At 35.4% G+C, this 21,077-nt stretch overlaps 1 protein-coding gene and 1 pseudogene across 5 annotated transcripts in view; both read left to right on the forward strand.

Moving 5' to 3' along the window:
- Positions 1 to 21,077, forward strand: part of STK4 (serine/threonine kinase 4) — a 153,011-nt gene that overhangs the window by 14,225 nt on the left and 117,709 nt on the right. For all 4 annotated transcript variants that reach the window (XM_081290378.1, XM_081290379.1, XM_081290381.1 and 1 more), the window contains exons 4-9: positions 97 to 211; positions 3,018 to 3,182; positions 5,030 to 5,197; positions 7,509 to 7,646; positions 10,545 to 10,673; positions 11,302 to 11,488. In XM_081290378.1, coding sequence (XP_081146504.1) covers positions 97 to 211; positions 3,018 to 3,182; positions 5,030 to 5,197; positions 7,509 to 7,646; positions 10,545 to 10,673; positions 11,302 to 11,488 — 902 coding nt within the window. The remainder of the gene's footprint in view (positions 1 to 96; positions 212 to 3,017; positions 3,183 to 5,029; positions 5,198 to 7,508; positions 7,647 to 10,544; positions 10,674 to 11,301; positions 11,489 to 21,077) is intronic.
- On the forward strand, positions 6,159 to 6,863 carry LOC308646654 (iron-sulfur cluster co-chaperone protein HscB-like; annotated as a pseudogene). Its single transcript has one exon. The product of its transcript is annotated as an iron-sulfur cluster co-chaperone protein HscB-like (transcript).

Here is a 21,077-nt window from a genome sequence, read left to right on the forward strand (position 1 = left end):
TGATCTTTTTGAGATGGAAATTAGTTTTCATATGTTTAACATAATGAATTAAACATTTGAAGGCCATTCACTAATATGTGTTGTGTCTCTCTGTAGTCCTCATGTAGTCAAATATTATGGCAGTTATTTTAAGAACACAGACTTGTGGATTGTCATGGAGTACTGTGGTGCTGGTTCTGTATCTGATATCATTCGATTACGAAATAAAACGGTAAGTTTACTTTCTAGAGGAATGATGCTGAGCTGGTCTTCTAGTGGCATCTTTTCTCTTGCCTTTTGTTCACATGCTGCTTTTACTACCATATCCAGAGAGCTGACTGTCACGTTTTACCTTTTCTGTGGTTCTTTACTCTTCTTGACTCTTATCATATCCTACAAGTAGCAATATTGACACCAACTCGATCTAGTGATTTTTAACATGCTTTATTTTTTACTGTGGGAAATATGACTCTCAAATCCTGGTTATGGAATGAATTTTGAATGTTTAATTTTGAATTTGGATTTCTCTTTACCCAACATGTTCTTAGATTAATTTCTACTTAATATTAATCAGAGAATAATCTCATTATGGAAAATTATTTGCCATATGTGATTGCTAGAATAAGACCTAAGATTTATGGGTTATAGTTCTGTTTCAGTTGCTTAAACTCTGTTTTTTCATTCAGTTAGTATTTCTAAAACTCTGCTTTAGGCCTTAATAAACATACAACCCTACTCTCATGGTAGTGCACTTTCTAGTAGGGGCACCAAAAGCAAATTACTTGGAAATTAGAAACAAAATACAAGATATTGATAAATGCTATGAAGAAAATGAGTCAGGATGAATTGGTACAGTGATAAGAGTGCCTGGTGGGCCACTACAGTGCAGTTGGTGGTTGAGAAAGGTCCTTCCAAAGAGGTAACATGTAAAGTAAGACAAGAAGGAGCCGCTGAAGTGCAAGTGGAGAATAGCCAGTGCAAAGACCCTGAAGCTGGGATGAGTTTATCATGTTTGTGTGTTAGAAGGAAATAGGCAAAGGAGAAACTGTAGGAGATGATTTGCATTTTAAAAAGATAATTTGGTTTCTGTATAGATTGTGAGTGGTTAGGAGTAGGAGGAGCAGGGGAATTTTAGCCTTTTGGGTTTGTTTGGTTTTTGGTCTTTATAGAAAAATTGAAATAATGATAATTATTAAAAGTATATAAAAGTATTTATAAATTGTGCATTACTGTACAATTTATAAGGTGGGGTCTGCTTTGAAACTTAAGTCATAAATTTTGGATTATTCATACCACTATCTCCTTTTCTTTATTTATGTTATACAGAATTGATGGTGTTTTCTTAATAAAAAAGCAAGGTTTAAGCTAGGAATAAGCCAAGTATGGTGGCACATACCTGTAATCCCAGCAATTCAGGAGGCTGAGGCAGGAGAATGGCAAGTTTGAAGATAGCTTCAGCAACTTAGACCTTGTCTCAAAAAAGAGAAAGAGCTGGGGATGTCAGTGTTAAAATGCCCCTGGGTTTGATCTCCAGTCCCACAAAAGAAGTAAATAAATAAATAAAAATAATAAAAATTTAGCTAGGCAGACTATCCTAATATAAGAGAATTTAAGGAAATTCCAAAGCTTGAGTAATTTATTGATTTAGAAAATGACACCCAAAGCTGCTTCTGTGCAACATGAAGTTGTTTTGTTTCAGGTATTTTAAAACAACCCAAAATTAATTTTGATGGTTCTTTATAATTTTAATTATTACCCATTGTTTTACCAACTGTTATGATTCTGCATTGTTCAGCACAATAGTCACTAGCTATGTATGATTGTTGAGGATTTAACATATGGCTGGTCTGAATCAAGATGTGCTATAAGTATAAAATATGCGCCAGAGTTTGAAAAATGATTACCCAAAAAAGCGGAGGGGGGACGACAACAAAAAACATTGCTTTTTAAAAAATATTTATCACATAATAGAATGATGATATTCTGGATAAATATGGTTAAATAAAATATATTGTGAAAATTAATTTTACTTGTTTCTTTTTTAAAATGTGGCTCTATTATAAATATAAAATTATATTGTGACTTCCATTATATTTCTTTGCACAGTGCCACTTTAATTGGCTGAGCTAGTTAGAATAAGGAATAAGTTGCGTCATGAGCTTTGCTCTCTTTGTACTGTAAATTCTAGCCTATTACCTTGCTAATAGTGTTTGTTTGAACTTTCATGAAAACTATTATTTATTAGCATCGTGGCCTTAAATTACTTAATAAGTTAAATCACTTGACTTGTCTGTGCCTTAACTTCATTTTTATAAAATGATGATGACAATAGTAGTACGTCTGTCTCACTTAGTTGTTTTAAGGATTTAATAAGATAAAAAAGCAGTATTTAGCATTAAACACATAGAAATCGTTGCCAGTTTTTAATACTATTAGTATAGTGCCTGGTTCACGATAGGTGCTTGTTAAATATTTATTGATTGTGTGGTAAGTATTAAACCATGATTAATCATGGTGTATAATAAACCATTTGATTTTGTGTGTGTGTGTGTGTGTGCGCGCGCGCGTGTCTGGTGCTGGGGATTGAACCAGGGCCTTGCATGATTACCTAAAAAAGTGTGGGGGGGAAACAAAAAACATTGCTTTTTAAAAAATATTTATCACATAGTAGAGAAGCATATAACTTGGTTTTTATGACTCTCAAAGAAAGATGGTATTTCTATTTTATATATTGAGAAATTGAGATGAAGAGAAATTCAGAACCACCATAAGCTAAAAACTTCTGCTTATGAAGTTTATTAGCTTTTGAGTTAGATGTCATATGTGGATATATGAATATGTTCTTTGGGAAGAGATCTTGTCAGGAAATTCTGAGTTTGGGATCAGCCAGCATGTGGATGGTATTATAAGTTGCTAATGGGTTGAATAAAATCTTAGTTTATAGTCAAGGAAAGGAATTTAAATTGAACCTTCCCTCCTCCCTTTTCTAATGTATTATGTAAATAGATAAAATTTGAACTATTATGTTCTTTTTTCAGCTAACAGAAGATGAAATAGCTACAATATTACAATCAACACTTAAGGGACTGGAATACCTTCATTTTATGAGAAAAATACACCGAGACATCAAGGCAGGAAATATTTTGCTAAATACAGAAGGACATGCAAAACTTGCAGATTTTGGAGTAGCAGGTCAACTTACAGTAAGTAAAAATATTACTTGTACTGATACTTTCAGCTCTGTCTTGGGAAAGCAATTCCTTTTATTTTTTAAAAAAATAATACTTGACTTTGCCAGGCACAGTGGCAAATTATAAACTATAATCCCAGCTATTCAGGAGGCTGAGGGAGGTTGAAGCAGGAGGATCATTAATTTTGAGGAAAATGGAACAAGGTGGAGAGGTCCATAAAATGGGAAAACAGCAGGATCTGGAACATAGTTCAGTGGTAGAGTTCAGTGCTAAGGTTGGTCTCAAACTCGCAGTCCTTCTACCTCAGCCTCCTGGGTAGCACAGGTGTGTGCCACTATACCTGGCCTGGGCTTTGTTTTTTTAATATTGAAATTTTAACCTATTTGAAGTTATTTTGGTGAGAGTGTAAGGTAGGTGTTTATATGACAAGTCAGATTGTTTTTTTTTTTTTTTTTTGCTTAATTCTCCCTTTGATGATTTGAAATGGCATTTTAATCTCATATATATGATATACATAATAGACTGTGTTGTATATATATGTATGTGTGTGTATATGTGCCATTGTTTCTTTCTGGACTTAATATTTTCTGTTCTACCATTGTACTGCAATACATGTTTAAGTGGGTTTATTATCCACTTATTACTTATTTTCAAAACATTTCTAGCTATGCAAGTATCTGTTTCTAATTGAAATAATCTAGTGAAAACTACTTTGACTACCACTATTTGAAAACACCCCTGCAAATTTGAAGTTTTCAAAGCTAAGGAAATGACTAAGCATTTCCTTAGTTCCTGTGTTAATTTTTTATATAGGTCTGACAGAGTGAGGTCAATTCAAAAGTGTTGCCTCTATCATTTGCTCGCGATTGACATAACTTAAGTCACAGGCAATTCAGAAGGAACCTGGGACATCCTTTTGAATCTTTAGTTTTGCTTAAAAATCTTTCTCTTTCTAAAGAGAACTGTAGGAAGGTTCTCTTTCAATAGGGACATACTATTCTGGGGAAGTGTACAAATGGTTGTTTGCTGTAATTTATACTATATTGTACTATATTCACATATTCTTTAAGCCACAAACTAAAACTTAAAGAAATTTTTTTTTAGTTGTAGCTGGACACGATGCCTTTATTTATTTATTTATTTGTTTGTTTGTTTAAAAAAAATTTTTTTTTAAATTTTTTATTTTATTTATTATTATGTGGTGCTGAGGATCAAACCCCTGTGCTTGATGAGCACTCTACCACTGAGCCACAACCCCAGCCCAAACTTTTTTATTTATCATTTATATATTTAATTTTTTTGTTGTTGTTGGTACTAGGGATTGAACCCAGAGACGCTTTACCACTGAGCCACATCCCCAGCCCATTTTTATGTTTTATTAAAGACAGGGTCTCCATTGTTGTTTAGGGCCTTGCTGAGTTGCCAAGGCTGGCTTTGAATTTGTGATCCCCCTGCCTCAGCCTCCTGAGCTGCTAGGATTATAGGCATGCACCACTGTGCCCAGCTACTTTAATAACTGAGAATACTTTTATGTCCTTTGGTCATTTAAATTTCTTTTGTAGGGCTGGGATGTGGCTCAAGTGTTAGCACGCTCGCCTGGCATGCACGGGGCACTAGGTTTGATCCTCAGCACCACATAAAATAAAAATAAAAGATGTTATGTCCACCGAAAACTAAAAAATAAATATTAAAAATCTCTCTCTCTCTTTAAAAAAAATAAATTTCTTTTGTGACTTGTTTGTTCAAACTTTCAGCATAATTTTTATATATATTTGAAGTACAAGGCATTTTTTATTGTTGGAAAATAAACTCTTCCTCAGTTTTATGCTTGGTGTTGGTTTCTCTGCTTTCTGTTTTAGGATACCATGGCTAAACGGAATACAGTGATAGGAACACCATTTTGGATGGCTCCAGAAGTTATTCAGGAAATTGGGTACAACTGTGTGGCAGACATCTGGTCTCTGGGAATAACTGCCATAGAAATGGCTGAAGGAAAGCCCCCATATGCTGATATCCATCCAATGAGGGTAAGGAAATAGACAGAAAACCAGTGGGGTGATTAGTTACTATCTTTAGAAGGATAGTTCTATGACCTAATTGATTAGGTTCCAAACAATAAATGAATTATTTGTATATAATTAATAAATGTCAATGTAAATGATACACTTCCACTGACTCTAGTTGTAGTCACTAATTACGTGTGATCTACCCACCTCCATTTCAGAAGTTGGGTATTGATAGCCCCCTGGCAGAACATAGCCTACAGAAAAAAAAATTGCTTAGTTTGATTTATGTACTTATTTATGCTTTTAATAGTTTAGAAACCCATATTTTAATATCATAACACCAGCTGGAGTTGAGTTGTGGTGGTTTTATTTTTACATATGAGGTTTCCATTCAGCTAGTCCGCATGATTCCTGTTGTCACCAATTATCAGATACCAGTTATTACAGCATTTTCTCTAATGGCTTTTTTTGAACTCCTGTCACTAACACTCAACCTGTTCTTTTGTTATTATTATTATTTTTTTTTTTGCCTGGCCCCTATAGGTGTTGACTCTTTTTTCCCTATAGTTATTTGAATTTCTACGTTCTGGTTTGTTAATCCCGAGAGTCTTCATCTGGAGGCTCTGCTCTCTTCAACTTCCATCTTATTTGGAAGTGTCAAGGGCCTGCAGGGCTGCATCTCCACTGAAGCTCCTCAGTATCAACACTTTCAGGGGTTCTCAGGCTTTACCACCCCAGAACCCCTCATCACAGCACTGTTATAAACCCCAGACTTGCCTTCTTTGGGGCTCCACAGCTCTCTTTGCACTCCCCAAGTCAGTTCTTCCTATTCTTTCATTATTAAGTTCTCTCATTAAAAGACTTAAGGTTTTTAAAAGCATTCATGTGCCCAAAAATAAACTTCTTTCTCTGGGGCACAGAAAAGAGAAAAAGTAGACAATTTACTGGTCATATTTTTAGATTTAAAGAATTTAAGCTGCAGATGTGGGGTGGGAGGGCCCAGGTGTTGTTTCGGCTATGGGGGTTGTGGCCCGCAGGGGTCCCCAGAAGGAGAGTGTTAAGCTGCCATGCTGCATCGGAAGAGGGAACCGGTTAGGCGAGGTGTTGGAACTGCGGCAGCCCCCGGCGGGGAAACACGTTCTTCTGCCACCAGTGCCGAGCTCTGCAGCCGCTGGACCAGACTCACTACTTCAGCCTCATGGATTGCAACCGTTCCTTCAGAGTTAACACTACAAAACTCCAGCACAGGTTTCAGCAACTACAGCGTCTTGTCCACCCAGATTTCTTCAGCCAGAGATCTCAGACTGAAAAGGACTTCTCAGAGAAGCATTCAACCCTGGTGAATGATGCCTATAAGACCCTGCTGGCCCCCCTGAGCAGGGGACTATACCTTGTAAGCTAAAGCTTCATGGGATAGAGATTCCTAAAGGGACAGATTATGAAATGGATAGTCAATTCCTCATGGAAATAATGGAAATCAATGAAAAACTTGCAGAAGCTCAAAGTGAAGCTGCCGTGAAAGGAATTGAATCCACTATACAAGCTAAACAGAAAGAATGTACTGACAATGTGAGCAGAGCTTTTGAACAAGATGACTTTGAAAAAGCCAAGGAAATTTTAACAAAGATGAAATACTTTTCAAATATAGAAGAAAAGATCAAGTTGAAGAAGATTCCCTCTAGTTAATTACTTAAAGTTTTAAAAATAAATTTCCTGTATTTTCTGGCTTCTGCTTAAAAAAAAAAAAAAAAAAGAATTTAAGCTGTTTATTGCAAAGAGTTTTATCTTTCAAAAACTGTGGCTCTTTATTTATTGGGAAATTTGGCAGCTGTTGGGGCTGAGGTTATCTTCAGGATATGGATATTCATAGGTGTTTCCTTTCCACTTTGAAAAGCAACATAATGCAGTTATCATTAAAAAAAACTTTATTGAGGCCTGGGATTGTGGCTCAGCGGTAGAGCTCTCGCCTAGCACGGGCGGGACCCAGGTTCGATCCTCAGCACCACATAAAAATAAAGGCATTGTGTTGTGTCCATCTACACCAAAAAAAATAAATACTTTTTAAAAAAAACTTTATTGATATGTTGATATTGTGAGGTTTAGGGGACAAATCTGCATAAGAGAGAGGGAAAGGAAAGAGCAATATATCAGCTTCTCCAGTTGTCATACTTTGTACTTTGAGATGCTTAGACTTTGGTAGGGATTTAAATGGGCTTATCAGAGAAAAATAATTTTACCAAACTGCAAATGTAATTCCAGGTATATTTTTATTGGTGTATTACACTTACTTTACTAAGTTTTTCTTCTCTCTCTCCTTTTTTTTTTTAACTAGGCAATCTTCATGATTCCTACAAACCCTCCTCCCACGTTCCGAAAGCCAGAGTTGTGGTCAGATAACTTCACAGATTTTGTGAAGCAGTGTCTTGTAAAGAGCCCTGAGCAGAGAGCCACAGCCACTCAGCTTCTCCAGGTATGAGTCACCTGTCAGGCTGCCTGTCCATTTCATCTACATGCAGACCAGAAAATGCTATTAATCCACCTGCATGGAGATAGAACAGAAGTATATGATATTCCCTGCCTTTAGGGAGGTTTGAATCTATTTGAGTAGGAAAGACAGAAAAGAATCTTAACTCATTGAACAAAACCAATACAAGAAAATATAGGGCTATGTAGGATTAGAGAAAGCACTTTGATATTGAGTGAGCATTGCTGTGTGCCAACTTTGCACACGTTATGCCAATTAATTATCACGGCCCTATGAAGAGTAGGTGTTATTTCTGTTTTATAGGTGAGAAAATGGAAGCTTAGAGAGGTTAACTCAGAGTTTCTTAGCTGGTGTAAACAGCAGGGCCAATGGTAGGGCCTGATTCTCAGTCCAAAAGTAGGAGTGCCATCAAGTCTGCCCTTCTGAATCAGTGGTGGGTGCTGATATATCTCAGGATAAGAGGAAGTTACTTTGAATTGGAGACACTGGGAGTGCTTCCTTGAAGAGAGAGCTTACATGTTGGGCCTTGAGGAATGGATGGGATTGGCAGGCTGTTAGTATGCCTCATGGTTAGGAGCTTGGATTCAGAACTCTGACTTCCTGAGTTTGAATTGTGGCTGCTTAATATTTTGTGACTTTGGGAAAATAACTTATTCTCTGTATCTCCTTAGTTTTCTTATCTATAGAATGGGAATTAAATAATTTTCTCAGATGTTGTGAAGATAAAGTGATACAATGTGTATAATCTTGAACAATGTTTTACAAATGTTGAAGTTAGTATGGCATGAACTTGATAAATATTTATTATTATTGTTGAGTTAAGTCAGTGATTTTTCAACTATTTTCAGACCCAATGTCCCCTCTTTATAACATCTTCATTACTTTTCTGGAATTAAATTTATAGATAATCTTGATTCTTAAATAGATTTTATTATCTGTAATCTAAAGGTAATAATTTACAGTAAATGTTATCTATGACAATGTAGAAATACTCCAGCTTGATCCAACTTATATATATATAATGGAACATATACTTGTATCTATCAGCATGAATGAGTTTAGATTTTAAAGAGTAGTAAGAAGGGGCTGGGGCTGTAGCTCAGTGGTAGAGCACCCACCTCGCACGTGTGAGGCACTGGGTTTGATCCTCAGCACCACATAAAAAATAAATAAAGATATTGTGTCCAACTACAACTAAAAAAAATATTTAAAAAAAGAGTAATAAGAAGGTCAGAAACCCATTCCATTCAAGAAGCACAGGAAAATTAGCCAAGTGCAGTGGTGCACGTCTGTAATCCTAGCGGCTGTGGAGGCTGAGGCAGGAGGAGCATGAGTTCAAAGCCAGCCTCAGCAACAGCAAGGTACTAATCACTCAGTAAGACCCGGTCTTTAAATAAAATACAAAAAAGGGCTGGGTATGTGGCTCCATGGTACAAAAAAAAGCACAAGAAAATGAATGAGAGGGACATTAGTATTAAACTGATGGTAAGTAATCACAGGCTAGACTTGTATCCAATAAGAGGAAGGAAATGATTTTACAAAATTTCCAAGTAGAAAGCACAAGACAATATGGTATCCTTGCTAATGACCAAGGTCTTATTTCTAAGTATTTTATTAAATTGTTTTCCTGCTTGGATGGAGTACTATAGAGTTTTTTAGGAAAATATCTTCTGTATTGTAGTCCTACCATATGTTAATGCATCCTTTCAATCTCTGGTGTACTTACAAAGAGAGACCTTACACCCTCATGGATGAAGGGGAACATAGAGTAGATTGTAAAGAGAAAACAGGAGACAATATCAGAGTAGTTTGCAAAACACCAGGCAGTCCCCAGAAAAATTTCCATATGTGTCTTTAACAACATAGACAACTTCTTATTGTGCTGTAAACCCAAACAACAAAAACATAACATGGTGTTAATATTAAAACTTTAGCTGGGCATAGTAGTGCATCCCTGTAATTCCATCAACTCAGGAGTGAGACATGAGGACTGCAAGATCAGCAACTTAGTGAGACCGTATCTCAAAATAAGGAAAGAAAGAAAGAGAGTTGATGATGTAGCTCAGTGATAAAGTGTCCCTGGATTCAACTCCTAGTACCAAAACAAACAAACAAAAACCCCCAAAAAAAACCTTTAGCAGTGTCTCTGTGTTTCAATATTGTTTTTGCTGATTGAATAATATTTGGGTCTACTCTATTATACATTATACAAAATACATATGTGTTTTGCAGTAACTGCACTTTTGCACAAACATCCTTTTTTACCTAAATATGTAGTTGGGAATGCTCTAGTACATTGAATAGAAAGAACAAATGGGATGAGTAAATTATGTAGTGATTTCTAAACAGTGTCTTTATTTCATTTTAAGCTCCCATCTCCAAAATTGCCTTTCAAATCAGTGGACATTTTGCATATCTCTAGAAAAACATTTTCAATATTATTAGAGTATAATGTATATACTTTGAGACATTTGAAAGATGTGCACAATGTGCCACAGTTAATTTTATACCTCACAGGATTGCTAGCATTCCTGCCTCTCCATCCTGTGTCAGGCGTGCCCTTCAAACTTTGTGATGACATCAGGCTCTTAACACATTTATAGAACTTCCTCTAGAGGGTAATACCACCCCATTGAGAATTTCTAGATTTGACAGAGAGAAATGTTGTAGTCATTCTATCCAGGCTGAAAAAGATGGGCAAAGGCTGCTGCTGAGTTATAAACCAAGTGTGGTTTAGCTGTTGTCCAAGGCATAAAGAAAAAGATTAGATTCACTGACTGATTCAGTAAGTATTGTCAAGTACCTACTGTGTGCTAGACAGTAGGTGTTTTAGCTCTATTGCTACATAAACTGGCTCCAATGATTTCTATTTCTTTGTTTAAGCACCCATTTGTGAAGAGTGCCAAAGGAGTGTCAATACTGCGGGACTTAATTAATGAAGCCATGGATGTGAAACTGAAACGCCAAGAAGCTCAGCAGCGAGAAGTGGACCAGGATGACGAAGAAAACTCAGTGAGTGCAGGCATTGCTGTGGGCCTCAGGCCTCAATGCTTGTTAGTTCATGTTGGTCAAGTGTAAGTAAGACAGTAGAAAATACTGGATCAGCTTGGAACTGGAGACTCTTGTAGTATATGTCCTTAACTGGACCCAGGCTTGTTGGAGGCTCACTGAATCTGTGCTTGTTGTTCTTCTGATGTTTCCTAAAACATTTAAATTTTACTTTTTGTCCTTGTATCTTTTATTCAATGTAACTTTTTACTTGAGAAAATGCTCAAGTGTGAGACTTGGTTTTTCTAAGCCATTTTGAGGAATCTAAGATCCATACTTAATATACTTGAAGACTCCCTCACTACTCTGAGATTCCAGGGGTATTCATGTCAGCTCTTAGATCTGTATTGTAGACTCTAATAAGGACGAGTGGGGAGGAGTATCCTTTAGAATTAGATCCACTCCTCTCATATGGATAAATTTTGAACTCCTTTGGTTAAATAAAGAGTACTTTCAGTTCTACAAGGTGAATTTAGAACCTAGAAGTTAAATGAATTTAAAACCCAGAAATATTTTTACCAAGATGAGTAATAATAATTCAGAAAACCATCTTTTGATCAGATTAACTCTAACTTGAGATTTTGTTCTACAGGAGGAAGATGAGCTGGATTCTGGCACAATGGTTCGAGCGGTTGGTGACGAGATGGGTACCGTACGAGTGGCCAGCACCATGAGTGATGGAGCCAATACTATGATTGAGCATGATGACACATTGCCATCACAGCTGGGCACCATGGTGATCAATGCGGAGGATGAGGAAGAAGAAGGGACTATGAGAAGTAAGGCTCTGATGAAATATATGAACTTTTTGACCAAGCATAGGCACTTTAGGATTCCCGTGGTCCATGCAGCCTCATTCTTGGGTTCTGTCTTCTGTTACTACAACTAAAGGAGGTTTTCACTGGAGAGCTATGTAGGAGGTGTGGGGAGGGGGGAAGCTGGCATGTGGAGTCAGAGGTAAGAAAGTGTCAGCAATGAGAGGAGTTTTGCTTTTGAACCCAAACAGCCCATTCTATCATTGAATGTTGTCATTGAAGGTTCATCTGTGGAGGTAATCACATGTTGTTTTGGTGCATAATTCATCTCAAAACATGATGAAATTCTGGCCTGTTTATGTGTCTTCAGTCCATTTTCATGATAGTTTTGCATCCAACCCAGGTTACCGACACTCAGTCAATTAAAGATAATTGTACAAATTGAAAAGTTCTATCATATTCTTTCAGAAGAATTCACCTTTTTTTTTTTTAATGATTTACGCTTTATTTATTTCATTATCATTTGTATTTATTTTCAAGCAATCATATAAGGATCTGATTCTTTTTTTCTGTGATTTAAGCCTAACCGTGTGTTCACTTCCATCTTTCGGTGTTTTGTTCTCTTCTCCTCTTTAGCTCTTGCCCTCCTTTTATTCTGATCATTACAGACCAACTCAGGGAGGAAAGGAAAATAAAATGATAATTGAATTGTATAAGTACAGGTTTAAAGCACTAAGTTCTCTATGATCTTTTCATCATCATTTTTTTCCTGTCTTTCTCAATTTTTAAAATTTAAAGGCCCTTCTTCCATACCAGGGATCTGTAAACTATGGTCCAGGGGACAAATCTGGCTCACCACCTACTTTTGGTAATAGTTTTATTGAAACACAGCTATTCCCCTTCATTTATGAGTTGTCTGTGGCTGCTTTTGTCCTATAAAGGCAGAGTTGAATAGTTGTGAAACACCATATGGCCCCCAAAGCCTAAAATATTTGCTCTCTGGCTGATAACAGAAATTTGCTAGCCCCTGTTCTAGATCCTCTGCATAATTCAATGAGTTTTTTTAGTGCCTGTTTCCCTAAGCACTTTTCTAGGTGCTGAAGGACAGCAGAAAATGAGTAAACCACTCCTTGCCCTGAAGGATCTCAATGTAGAGGGAAGACCATTAATTACAATTCGGTGTATGAAATGAGTTCTAACATAGTGGTAATGTGAGGGTGCTAAAGCAGAGGGGAAGAGTACCTAACTTGGTCTAGAGCCTACTAAAAAATTGCTTGAGGAAAAATGCAAGATTGGCAATATGCAGGTTAGGCAAAGATGTTCCAGCAGATGGTGCAGTGTACATAAGATCCCAGGCAAAGAGGTAGGCAAGTTCAGGGAACCACTTGGTTTATTGTGGTTTATCATTGGCAATTGACATAGTCTTAAGCAGAATTTCAGAGAAGGTAAAATCTCAGCTGAAATTTAAAGGACAGGTGGAGGAAGGTTGTGCTTATCCAAAAAATATACAGTAATGTTGTAAAATTTTTTTATGAAACTCATGCAGGGAAAAATAGCCTTTAGACTTAATTTGTTTGATTTTAAGGAAAACTCACATTTTTAAAGTTTCTCTTAGGCTCCAGATATCATTTGTACATGAAATATTTAAATAGTATAATCCTTACAACAATTAAATGGGTTTTGAGGGTTTTAAAAATTTTTAGTTTTAAGTAATACAAATAATATAGCAAAAACTTGTGTGTAGAATTAACTTACTGATATTTTTTAGATTTATATCACATATTCTAAGAATAAAACAACCTACAACTTTACTGGTAAAGTTAATGTCCCCCAGTATATATTTTGAATCACATTAATCATGAATTTGGTGTGAATTTTTTCTGTATAAGTGTACATCCAAAAACAATACTGAGTGCTTTTTGTATTTTTCAAAAATTCTATTGCAGTATCTTTTAATAGGCTGCTGTGTTTGTTGTTGTTTGGCACTAGGGATTGAACCCAGGAGTACTTTACCACTGAGCTACATATCTGGCCCTTTTTGTTTCTTATTTTGAGGTACGTCTCACTCACCAAGTTGCTTAGGGCCTCACTAAGTTGCTGAGGCTGGCCTCAAACTTGTAATACTTCTGTCTCAGCCTCCTAAGTTGCTGGGATTACAGATGTGTGCCACCACCCAGCCAGGCTGCTGTTTGTAAACAAGGAGCTTTTTTGGGTGAGATGAATCTTTATTGATATAGATTGTAAGAATGTACATAACACGTTGTATTATATGTTTCCCTTTTGCTGGACATAAATTTTTTTCTAGATATCTGCTGTTATAAACGTGTCTCTGAGCCTGTCTCTTGGTAGAGATGCAGTTTTTTAGGGTATGTGCTGAGAAGTGGGATTTGGTAGTTCTCATAAAAATATAAGCACTTTGGTTTATACTGAGAATTCTCGGGGCTGGGGTTGTAGCTCAGTGGTTGAGCGCTTGCCTCGCATATGTGAGGAACTGGGTTCGATCCTCAGCATCACATAAAATAAATAAATAAAAGATTAAAAAAAGAATTCTCCACAGTTTTCTTCAATTGACTAATAATTTACACTTTCACTAGCAGTAGATGAGAATTCTGTTTTTTTGTATCTTCAATAGTTGACATTGCCAGGCTTTTTGCCATTCTTGAGGGATGTCAAATGTCATTTTTCAGAAATATTTAAGACAGAAACAAATAGAAATAAAATAATCCTTAAGTGTTCCTATCCAGTTTAAGAAATTAAAATATTACAAAAGAAGTACTTACTCTGTGTCCCTTCTCAGTTGTATTCCTTTCCTGTCTTACCACAGACACCTCTCTTGTCTTCAGTTTATTTGAGTTTATTCTCTCTTCCTGGTTTCTTAAATTTAATATTTAGTGTTTTTACTTTTAAACCTTAAAGGACTGTTTTAAAACGGCATCTCACTATACCTGTGTAGAGTGTTTATGTGTATGGATTATTTTTGTCAGTTTTACTTTAAGTTAATTTGTCTATTAATTGCAATACCTGCTATATTTGGACCTAGTTCTGTTCTGCTCTTATTTTGTGCTTTCTACTCACTATGTTTTTCTCTTACTGCTTTTTTCTTCTTTCTTTACCTCTGTTGGGGTGGTGAGTCCTCATCCCCTCACCCTCCTATCATCTACCTACTCCTTTTCCATTCCCTGCCACCAACTTGCACAGTACATGCATAAGTGAATGCCTGTTTAACTTTCTGTTTTTCTAATAAATTCCAAAGTTGATCAATATCTCTGTCTTCCTGCTGAATAAAAAAGGATTATTGGGCTAGGGATATAGCTCAGTTGGTAGCGCGCTTGCCTCGAATGTACAAGGCCCTGGGTTCAAACAAACAAACAAAAAATTGTAAAACATTTTGCGTTTTTCTAGACTTCCTGTCTTATCTCTTGTTATTGTTATCTATTGCTTTGGTTCCATCCTGTTTTTTAAACTCACCTATTGGGTACTATATTAATTGTTTAGAGTCAATACTTAGATTTTTGAACATATTGCTCACCATGGCCTCTTTCAACTTACTCTTTTCTTTTGGATTCTTTTTCTTAAAACATATCTTTTTTTTTTTTTTTTTTTAATCAAATACACTTTATTTTTATTTTTTTTTTAAAGAGAGAGTGAGAGAGGAGAGAGAGAGAGAGAGAGAGAGAATTTTTAATATTTATTTTTTAGTTCTCGGCGGACACAACATCTTTGTTGGTATGTGGTGCTGAGGATCGAACCCAGGCCGCACGCATGCCAGGCGAGCGCGCTACCGCTTGAGCCACATCCCTAGCCTTCAAATACACTTTAAAAAATATATATTTTTTAATTTTAGATGTTGATGGACCTTTATTTTATTAATTTATTTATATGCGGTGTTGAGAATCGAACCCAGTGCCTCACACATGCTAGGCAAGCACTCCACCAATGAGCCATAACTCCAGCCCCTTAAAATATATCTTTTCAGTGAGAGTGTAATGGGTAATAGATTCATGATTTGTATGGCTAATAAAAGTCTTTAAATTTTTCCTCTTATCTAATTCCCACCATTCTCTGTCCAAAAAATGTTTTGTTTGTTTGTTGGGCTTTTTTTTTGGATGGGGGAAGGTACTGGGGATTGAACCCAGGGGTGCTTAACCATTGAGCCACATCCCTAGCCCTTTTTATTTTTTATTTTATTAAGTTGCTTAGGGCCTCGCTAAGTTGCTGAGTCTAGCCTCAAACTTGCAATTCTCCTGCCTCAGCCTCCTGAGTCTCTGGGATTACAGGCATACAACATCACATCCAGTTACACATTTGACTTTAGAGTTCATCCTCATCCATTATATTATACTGCTGCCAGCAGAACAAAAGTTGTTGGAGGCCAGGACTAGGTTTATGTTACAGTTCTTGTTGGTAAGTCTCAGCCTGTAGTAATATATCTCTCCTTGCTGGTTGTTTCAGTAATTAGCTACTCCAGGCTGTGTTTCCAAGATTTACAAAGGGAGTATGTCTCTGACAAATTGATAATATTCTACATATGAGAGAATGTTTTGGATATAGATATCTGAATCCACAGTAAGCAGTTGGAGGTAAAGGATTAAGTGGGTAGGGTAAGGTGATATTTGATTGCTTTATAAACCATCTTGAGAATGCCTAAAACCATATAAGCCCATACTACTTTGAAAATCTCTGTCTGGATATAGTAATCAGATTGTAATGTTTTTGTTTGTCTTTTGCTGCTACTGCTATTTTTGTTGTTGTTTGTTTTTTGTGGTCCTTGAGAATCAAACCCAGGCCCTTATACATGCTAGGCAAGCCCTCTACTGTTTTCTTTTTGAATAAAAGCTGTTGAAGAACCTGTTTGCCCCAAGAAGCCATGAGAAAGAAGCATGACCTGAGAGTTTGTCATTGTTAGGCACATTATGCTTTCTCTGAGCCAGCAGAGGGAGCTCTATAATAGGTTATGAATTAAAATTGCATTACCATCCCAAGTTCACAAAACCCCTTTTTATAATCGGTTTTATTCTAGGTCAAGATCATTGTTTATTTATTTTTAAATACATTTTAAGTAACCACAGCAACACTAGGGCAATGTGTTTATTTTATTTGGTTAAGAGATTGGATACCTCATACTTGGCAAAGGTCAATTATAAGACTGAACTCAGCCGAAACATTTCAAAATAGTAACTTTTCCTTTCCCTTAGTGGTCCTTAACCAGAATCAGTGTTCTCTTTCTGTATCATGGTACCATGCATCCGATTTTGAAACTGTCATCAACTTTAATACCTCTAACCAAGCAATGGAACTGATTTGGTGAAAAGTTATTTTACATATTAAAAAAAAACATTAATCATGACATTTTCTAGCTTTTTGCCTGGTCTCTTTAATTCATTTTTTCTTCTTCTTTTTCCTCTTCCTCTTCCTCTTCCTTCTCCTCTTTCTCCTCTTCCTCCTCTTCTTCTATTTCTAATTTTTGTGGGAGGAGGCAGTGCAGGGGATTGAACCCAAGGCCTTGGGTGTATGCTAGGCAGGTACTCTTCATAGAGCTACACCCTACCCTTAGTTTTAATATTGCTTATTTCCATGTTGACTACACAAATCTAATGCTGAGTATGCCTTTTCCAAGTTTTCTCTCCCTCTCCCCCACCCCATCTTTTGCAGTATTCCTTTATATTTTAGACACTCTTTTTTGTTTATAATTATGTGCATTGTAATTATGTGTATAAGCTTATACATGTGCTTTTAACTTTGCAGTCTTTTCTTAGATAGTAGCTTTCATTTTCATGAGTTTACATTTATCTAAATTTTCTTACATAGTATGCTTTTTATGATTTCTTAAAGATATTCTTTACCCTCTCAAACATCTTAAAAAGTCTTTATTTTTTCTAAGTGTTGTAAAGTTTTACTGTTCACATCTAGAATTTTCTTTAATGTATTATGAATTTGTTTTTGTTTACTCTGTAAGCTGTGGTCATCTATTTTATTTTTTCCATCTGAAATACTTGCTTCTTCCCTCCCTTCAAGTCTTTGATCTCACCTTCTCTTTCCTTCTTTGACCATGTATCTAAACTGGATTCCCCAATCCCTTTTTATTTTTCTTTTCAATACAAATTGCTATATGAATTTGTGTCACCATTCTCCCATGTAAATTTTAAGGTCAGTGTATAAAAATTTGTAAAAGCCACTGGGATTTTTACTTAGTTACATTGAATACATAGATTAGATTTGCCATCTCTTTGATGTTAATTCCTATTCATAAGCATGGTTTATCTTTCCATCTGTTTCATCTCTGTGTACTTAGATAATGTAATTTTATCCACAAAGATGTTTTAAATCTTTTTATTAAATTTATTTCCAGAAGCTTTAACAGTTTTTGTTGCTATTACAAATGTATCCTTTAAAATATTTTGTTTTTAACATTTTTACTTTTATAAATGATTTTGTTTTTGTTTTTTAATATATTGTTCATTTTGACAGGTTTTCTGGAGATTCTTTTTTTTCCAGTGAAGACCATCTTATAGTCTGTGAATTACAACATCAGTTTCTTCTTTTGATTCTCATAAATTTTATTATTCTGAACTAAGATATTCAGTACAATATTGAATAATAGTGGGCATTCATGTCACCTTAAAGAAAGTTCTTCAAATGTTTTAACAATGAGCCTGGTTTTGTAGCAGGACTTGACAGATATTCTTTATTAGGTTAAAGAAGTGCATGTCTGTTTCTAACGTAAGGAGTGGTTTTTTTTTCTAAGATCAAAATTGATGTTTATTTTTTTTTACTTGAACATTGAATTCTTTTTTCATTTTCTTGCTTACCAAATTAGTTAGCATTGTAAATTTTTTCTCTATGTGCTTTCTTAGCAGCATCCTTTCATCATATGTGGCACATTATAAATATTTCCTCCCAGCTTGTGGTACTTATGCTTTTTGACCTATGAATTACTTAGAGGTTATTTTTTAAAATGAATAGATAAAGATGTGATTAAAAATGTGCACATTTTAAATTTTCAGTTGCAGAGAACTGTGGTTAGAGAATGTGGTCTTCTCCCTTCCTCTAATTCTCCCTGGTAATCACCATTCTATTGTCAACTTCTATGAGACCAACTATTTTCCAGATATGAATGAGATCATGTGGTACTTGTCTTTCCATGCCTGACTTATTTCACTTAATATAATGATATTTAGTAAGAATGGCTATTATCAAAAAGAGTAGAAATAATAACTGCTGACAATGATGTGGAGAAAAAGGCACCTCACACACTATTTTGGGAAATGTAATTAGTATAGCCATATGGAAAACAGTATGGAGGTTCCTCAAAAAATCAAAAATAGAGCTATGAAATGATCCAGCAATCCCACTACTAGATATATCCAAAGAAAATGAAATCAGTATCTTTTTTAAAAAAAATATTTATTTCTTAGTTTTAGGTGGACACTATGTATTTATTTTACATTTATGTGGTACTGAGGATCGAACCCAGTGCCTCGTGCATGCGAGGCCAGCACTCTACCACTGAGCCACAATCCCAGCCCCTGAAATCAATATCTTGAAGAAACATCTGCACTCCCATGTTTATTGCAGCACCATTTAGAGTAGACAAGAAATGGAAACAGCCTAAATTTCCTTCAGTTGATGAATGGGTAAAGAAAATGTGGTACATATACACAGTGGAATACTCCTCAGTCATTTAAAAAAAAAAAAAGAAAGAAAGAAAAGAAAAAAATAAAACCTGCCATTTGCAGCAGTGTGGATGGCACTGGAAATCCTGCTGGGATTTTTATTGAGGTTGTCTTGAATCTATAGGTCACTTGGGGAAGAACTAGAGAAAAGAATGTGGTCTGTGTGATAACAGTTCTTTGTTTTTTTTTTTTTGAGTCATTTGTGACATGGTATGTTTGTCATTAATTTTTGTCATACATGCTTTATGTGCCTTAGAAAGATGTATCTTTTCTTATTTCAGTGCAGGAATTTCTCTCTCTCTAATTAGTTTGCTAATTGCCTATTCTTCATCGGTTTTTAATAATTCACATTTTGGTTTCTGATGGAGAAATGTTAAAGTTGTTGAACTGGTTGACTGTTTAGTTGCGTTAATTTTTGTGTATATATTTATTGTTTTGTTTCTTTTTTATTTTGAAGCATTATCTGGTGCGGATCAATTCAAAATTCTTAAGTTATTCTGGGAATTGTTCCTTTTATACTATTTGACTTTCACAACATCCCTTAGATATAGGTACTTTGGACAGGTATGGTGGTGCATACTTGTCATCCCAATTATTCAGTAGGATGAGGCAGAAGGTTGGCTTGGGTAACTTAACAAGACCCTGTCTCAAAATAAAGATTTTTAAAAAGTCTGGGTATGAGTTCTGTGATAAAGCACTTGCCTGGCATGCATAAGACCCATCGTTTAGTCTCCTGTACATCCCCCAAAAGATACAGGTACATTGGGTATCAGATTTCTACCATATAAGAAGTTGAAGCTTAGAGAAAAATGTAGTGTCTTGCCTCAAATCACATTAGATCTGAATCCTTTTTTTACTTTTATTCTACGTTGTCACTATAGTATGGAGTTTCTTGTTAAGTATTGTAAAAATCCTGTATTTCTTGTCTTTTGACACCTATTTTTAGGATCTTCAGACACCATTCTAGTGAAACCTAAGGCCACTGTGATGGTGTTAGTATTTTGTGTTATCAAGACCCATAAGTGTGATGATAAGCAGATAAAATTTTCTAGGTTTGGGGCATGGGGAAGGGTACCTGGGTAATCTTTGTAACAGTACAACTTTTTTTGAGCCTGAAATTGTATCAGTACAAAACATTAAGTAATTCTTAATCTGTAATTTTCAGTTTTAAGTAATAAACTTCAAAAGGCCAATTTGAATGGTTCACTTGAGTTTCCTAGTATAGTGTTGTCTTGAGGTTGTTTGTACTGATTCAGGTGTTATATCTGTCATTAATGTCAATAAAAATGTGTGCTTCTGAAATAAAGCATACCAGAGACTTAGAAAAATTGATTATTAATATATGCCATCCAAAGTAATATATTGGCACTAATTTCCATTAGTATTGTATGAAAATTATGAGATTTTGTGTATATTTTATGTATGTTTTATATTGTTATATATATTTTTTAAATTTTTGTGTCTTCATATGCAGAAAAATAGTTTCACTATTATCCATTTTTGAACATCTTTTTAAAAGGAAGATGATTTCTTCTGTGTTTTATTTGATTGTTATCAAATAGTACATTAATATCTAAAGAAAAAATGCGAACATGTAGTTTCTTATTAAAAGTAGAAAGAGTCAAAGCTTTTAAAAACATTAAAATATTCTTATGAATAAACTATTCTGAAAAAGAATATTTTAAATAATGTTTTTAAAAATAAATTGTGGAGCAACTAAGATAGCTTGATTTAAGCACATTTGTAATTTGTAATGTGTCTCCTTGGGCAAGCTGCTTCTGCCCACATGAGGAAATAACCAGTCATAGGATATCAGTTAAAATATTAAGTACCCACCTGTTAAGGATTTGGCATGCAGTGATTCTGCCTCTCAGGACTCAATGGCTATCATGCCACTCTTCTGGTCCTTGTGCATTTCTAGATATGCATGTAACAACTAT

This window comes from Spermophilus citellus (genome assembly GCF_964194105.1).
Source record: "Spermophilus citellus genome assembly, chromosome: 4".
NCBI lineage: Eukaryota > Metazoa > Chordata > Mammalia > Rodentia > Sciuridae > Spermophilus > Spermophilus citellus.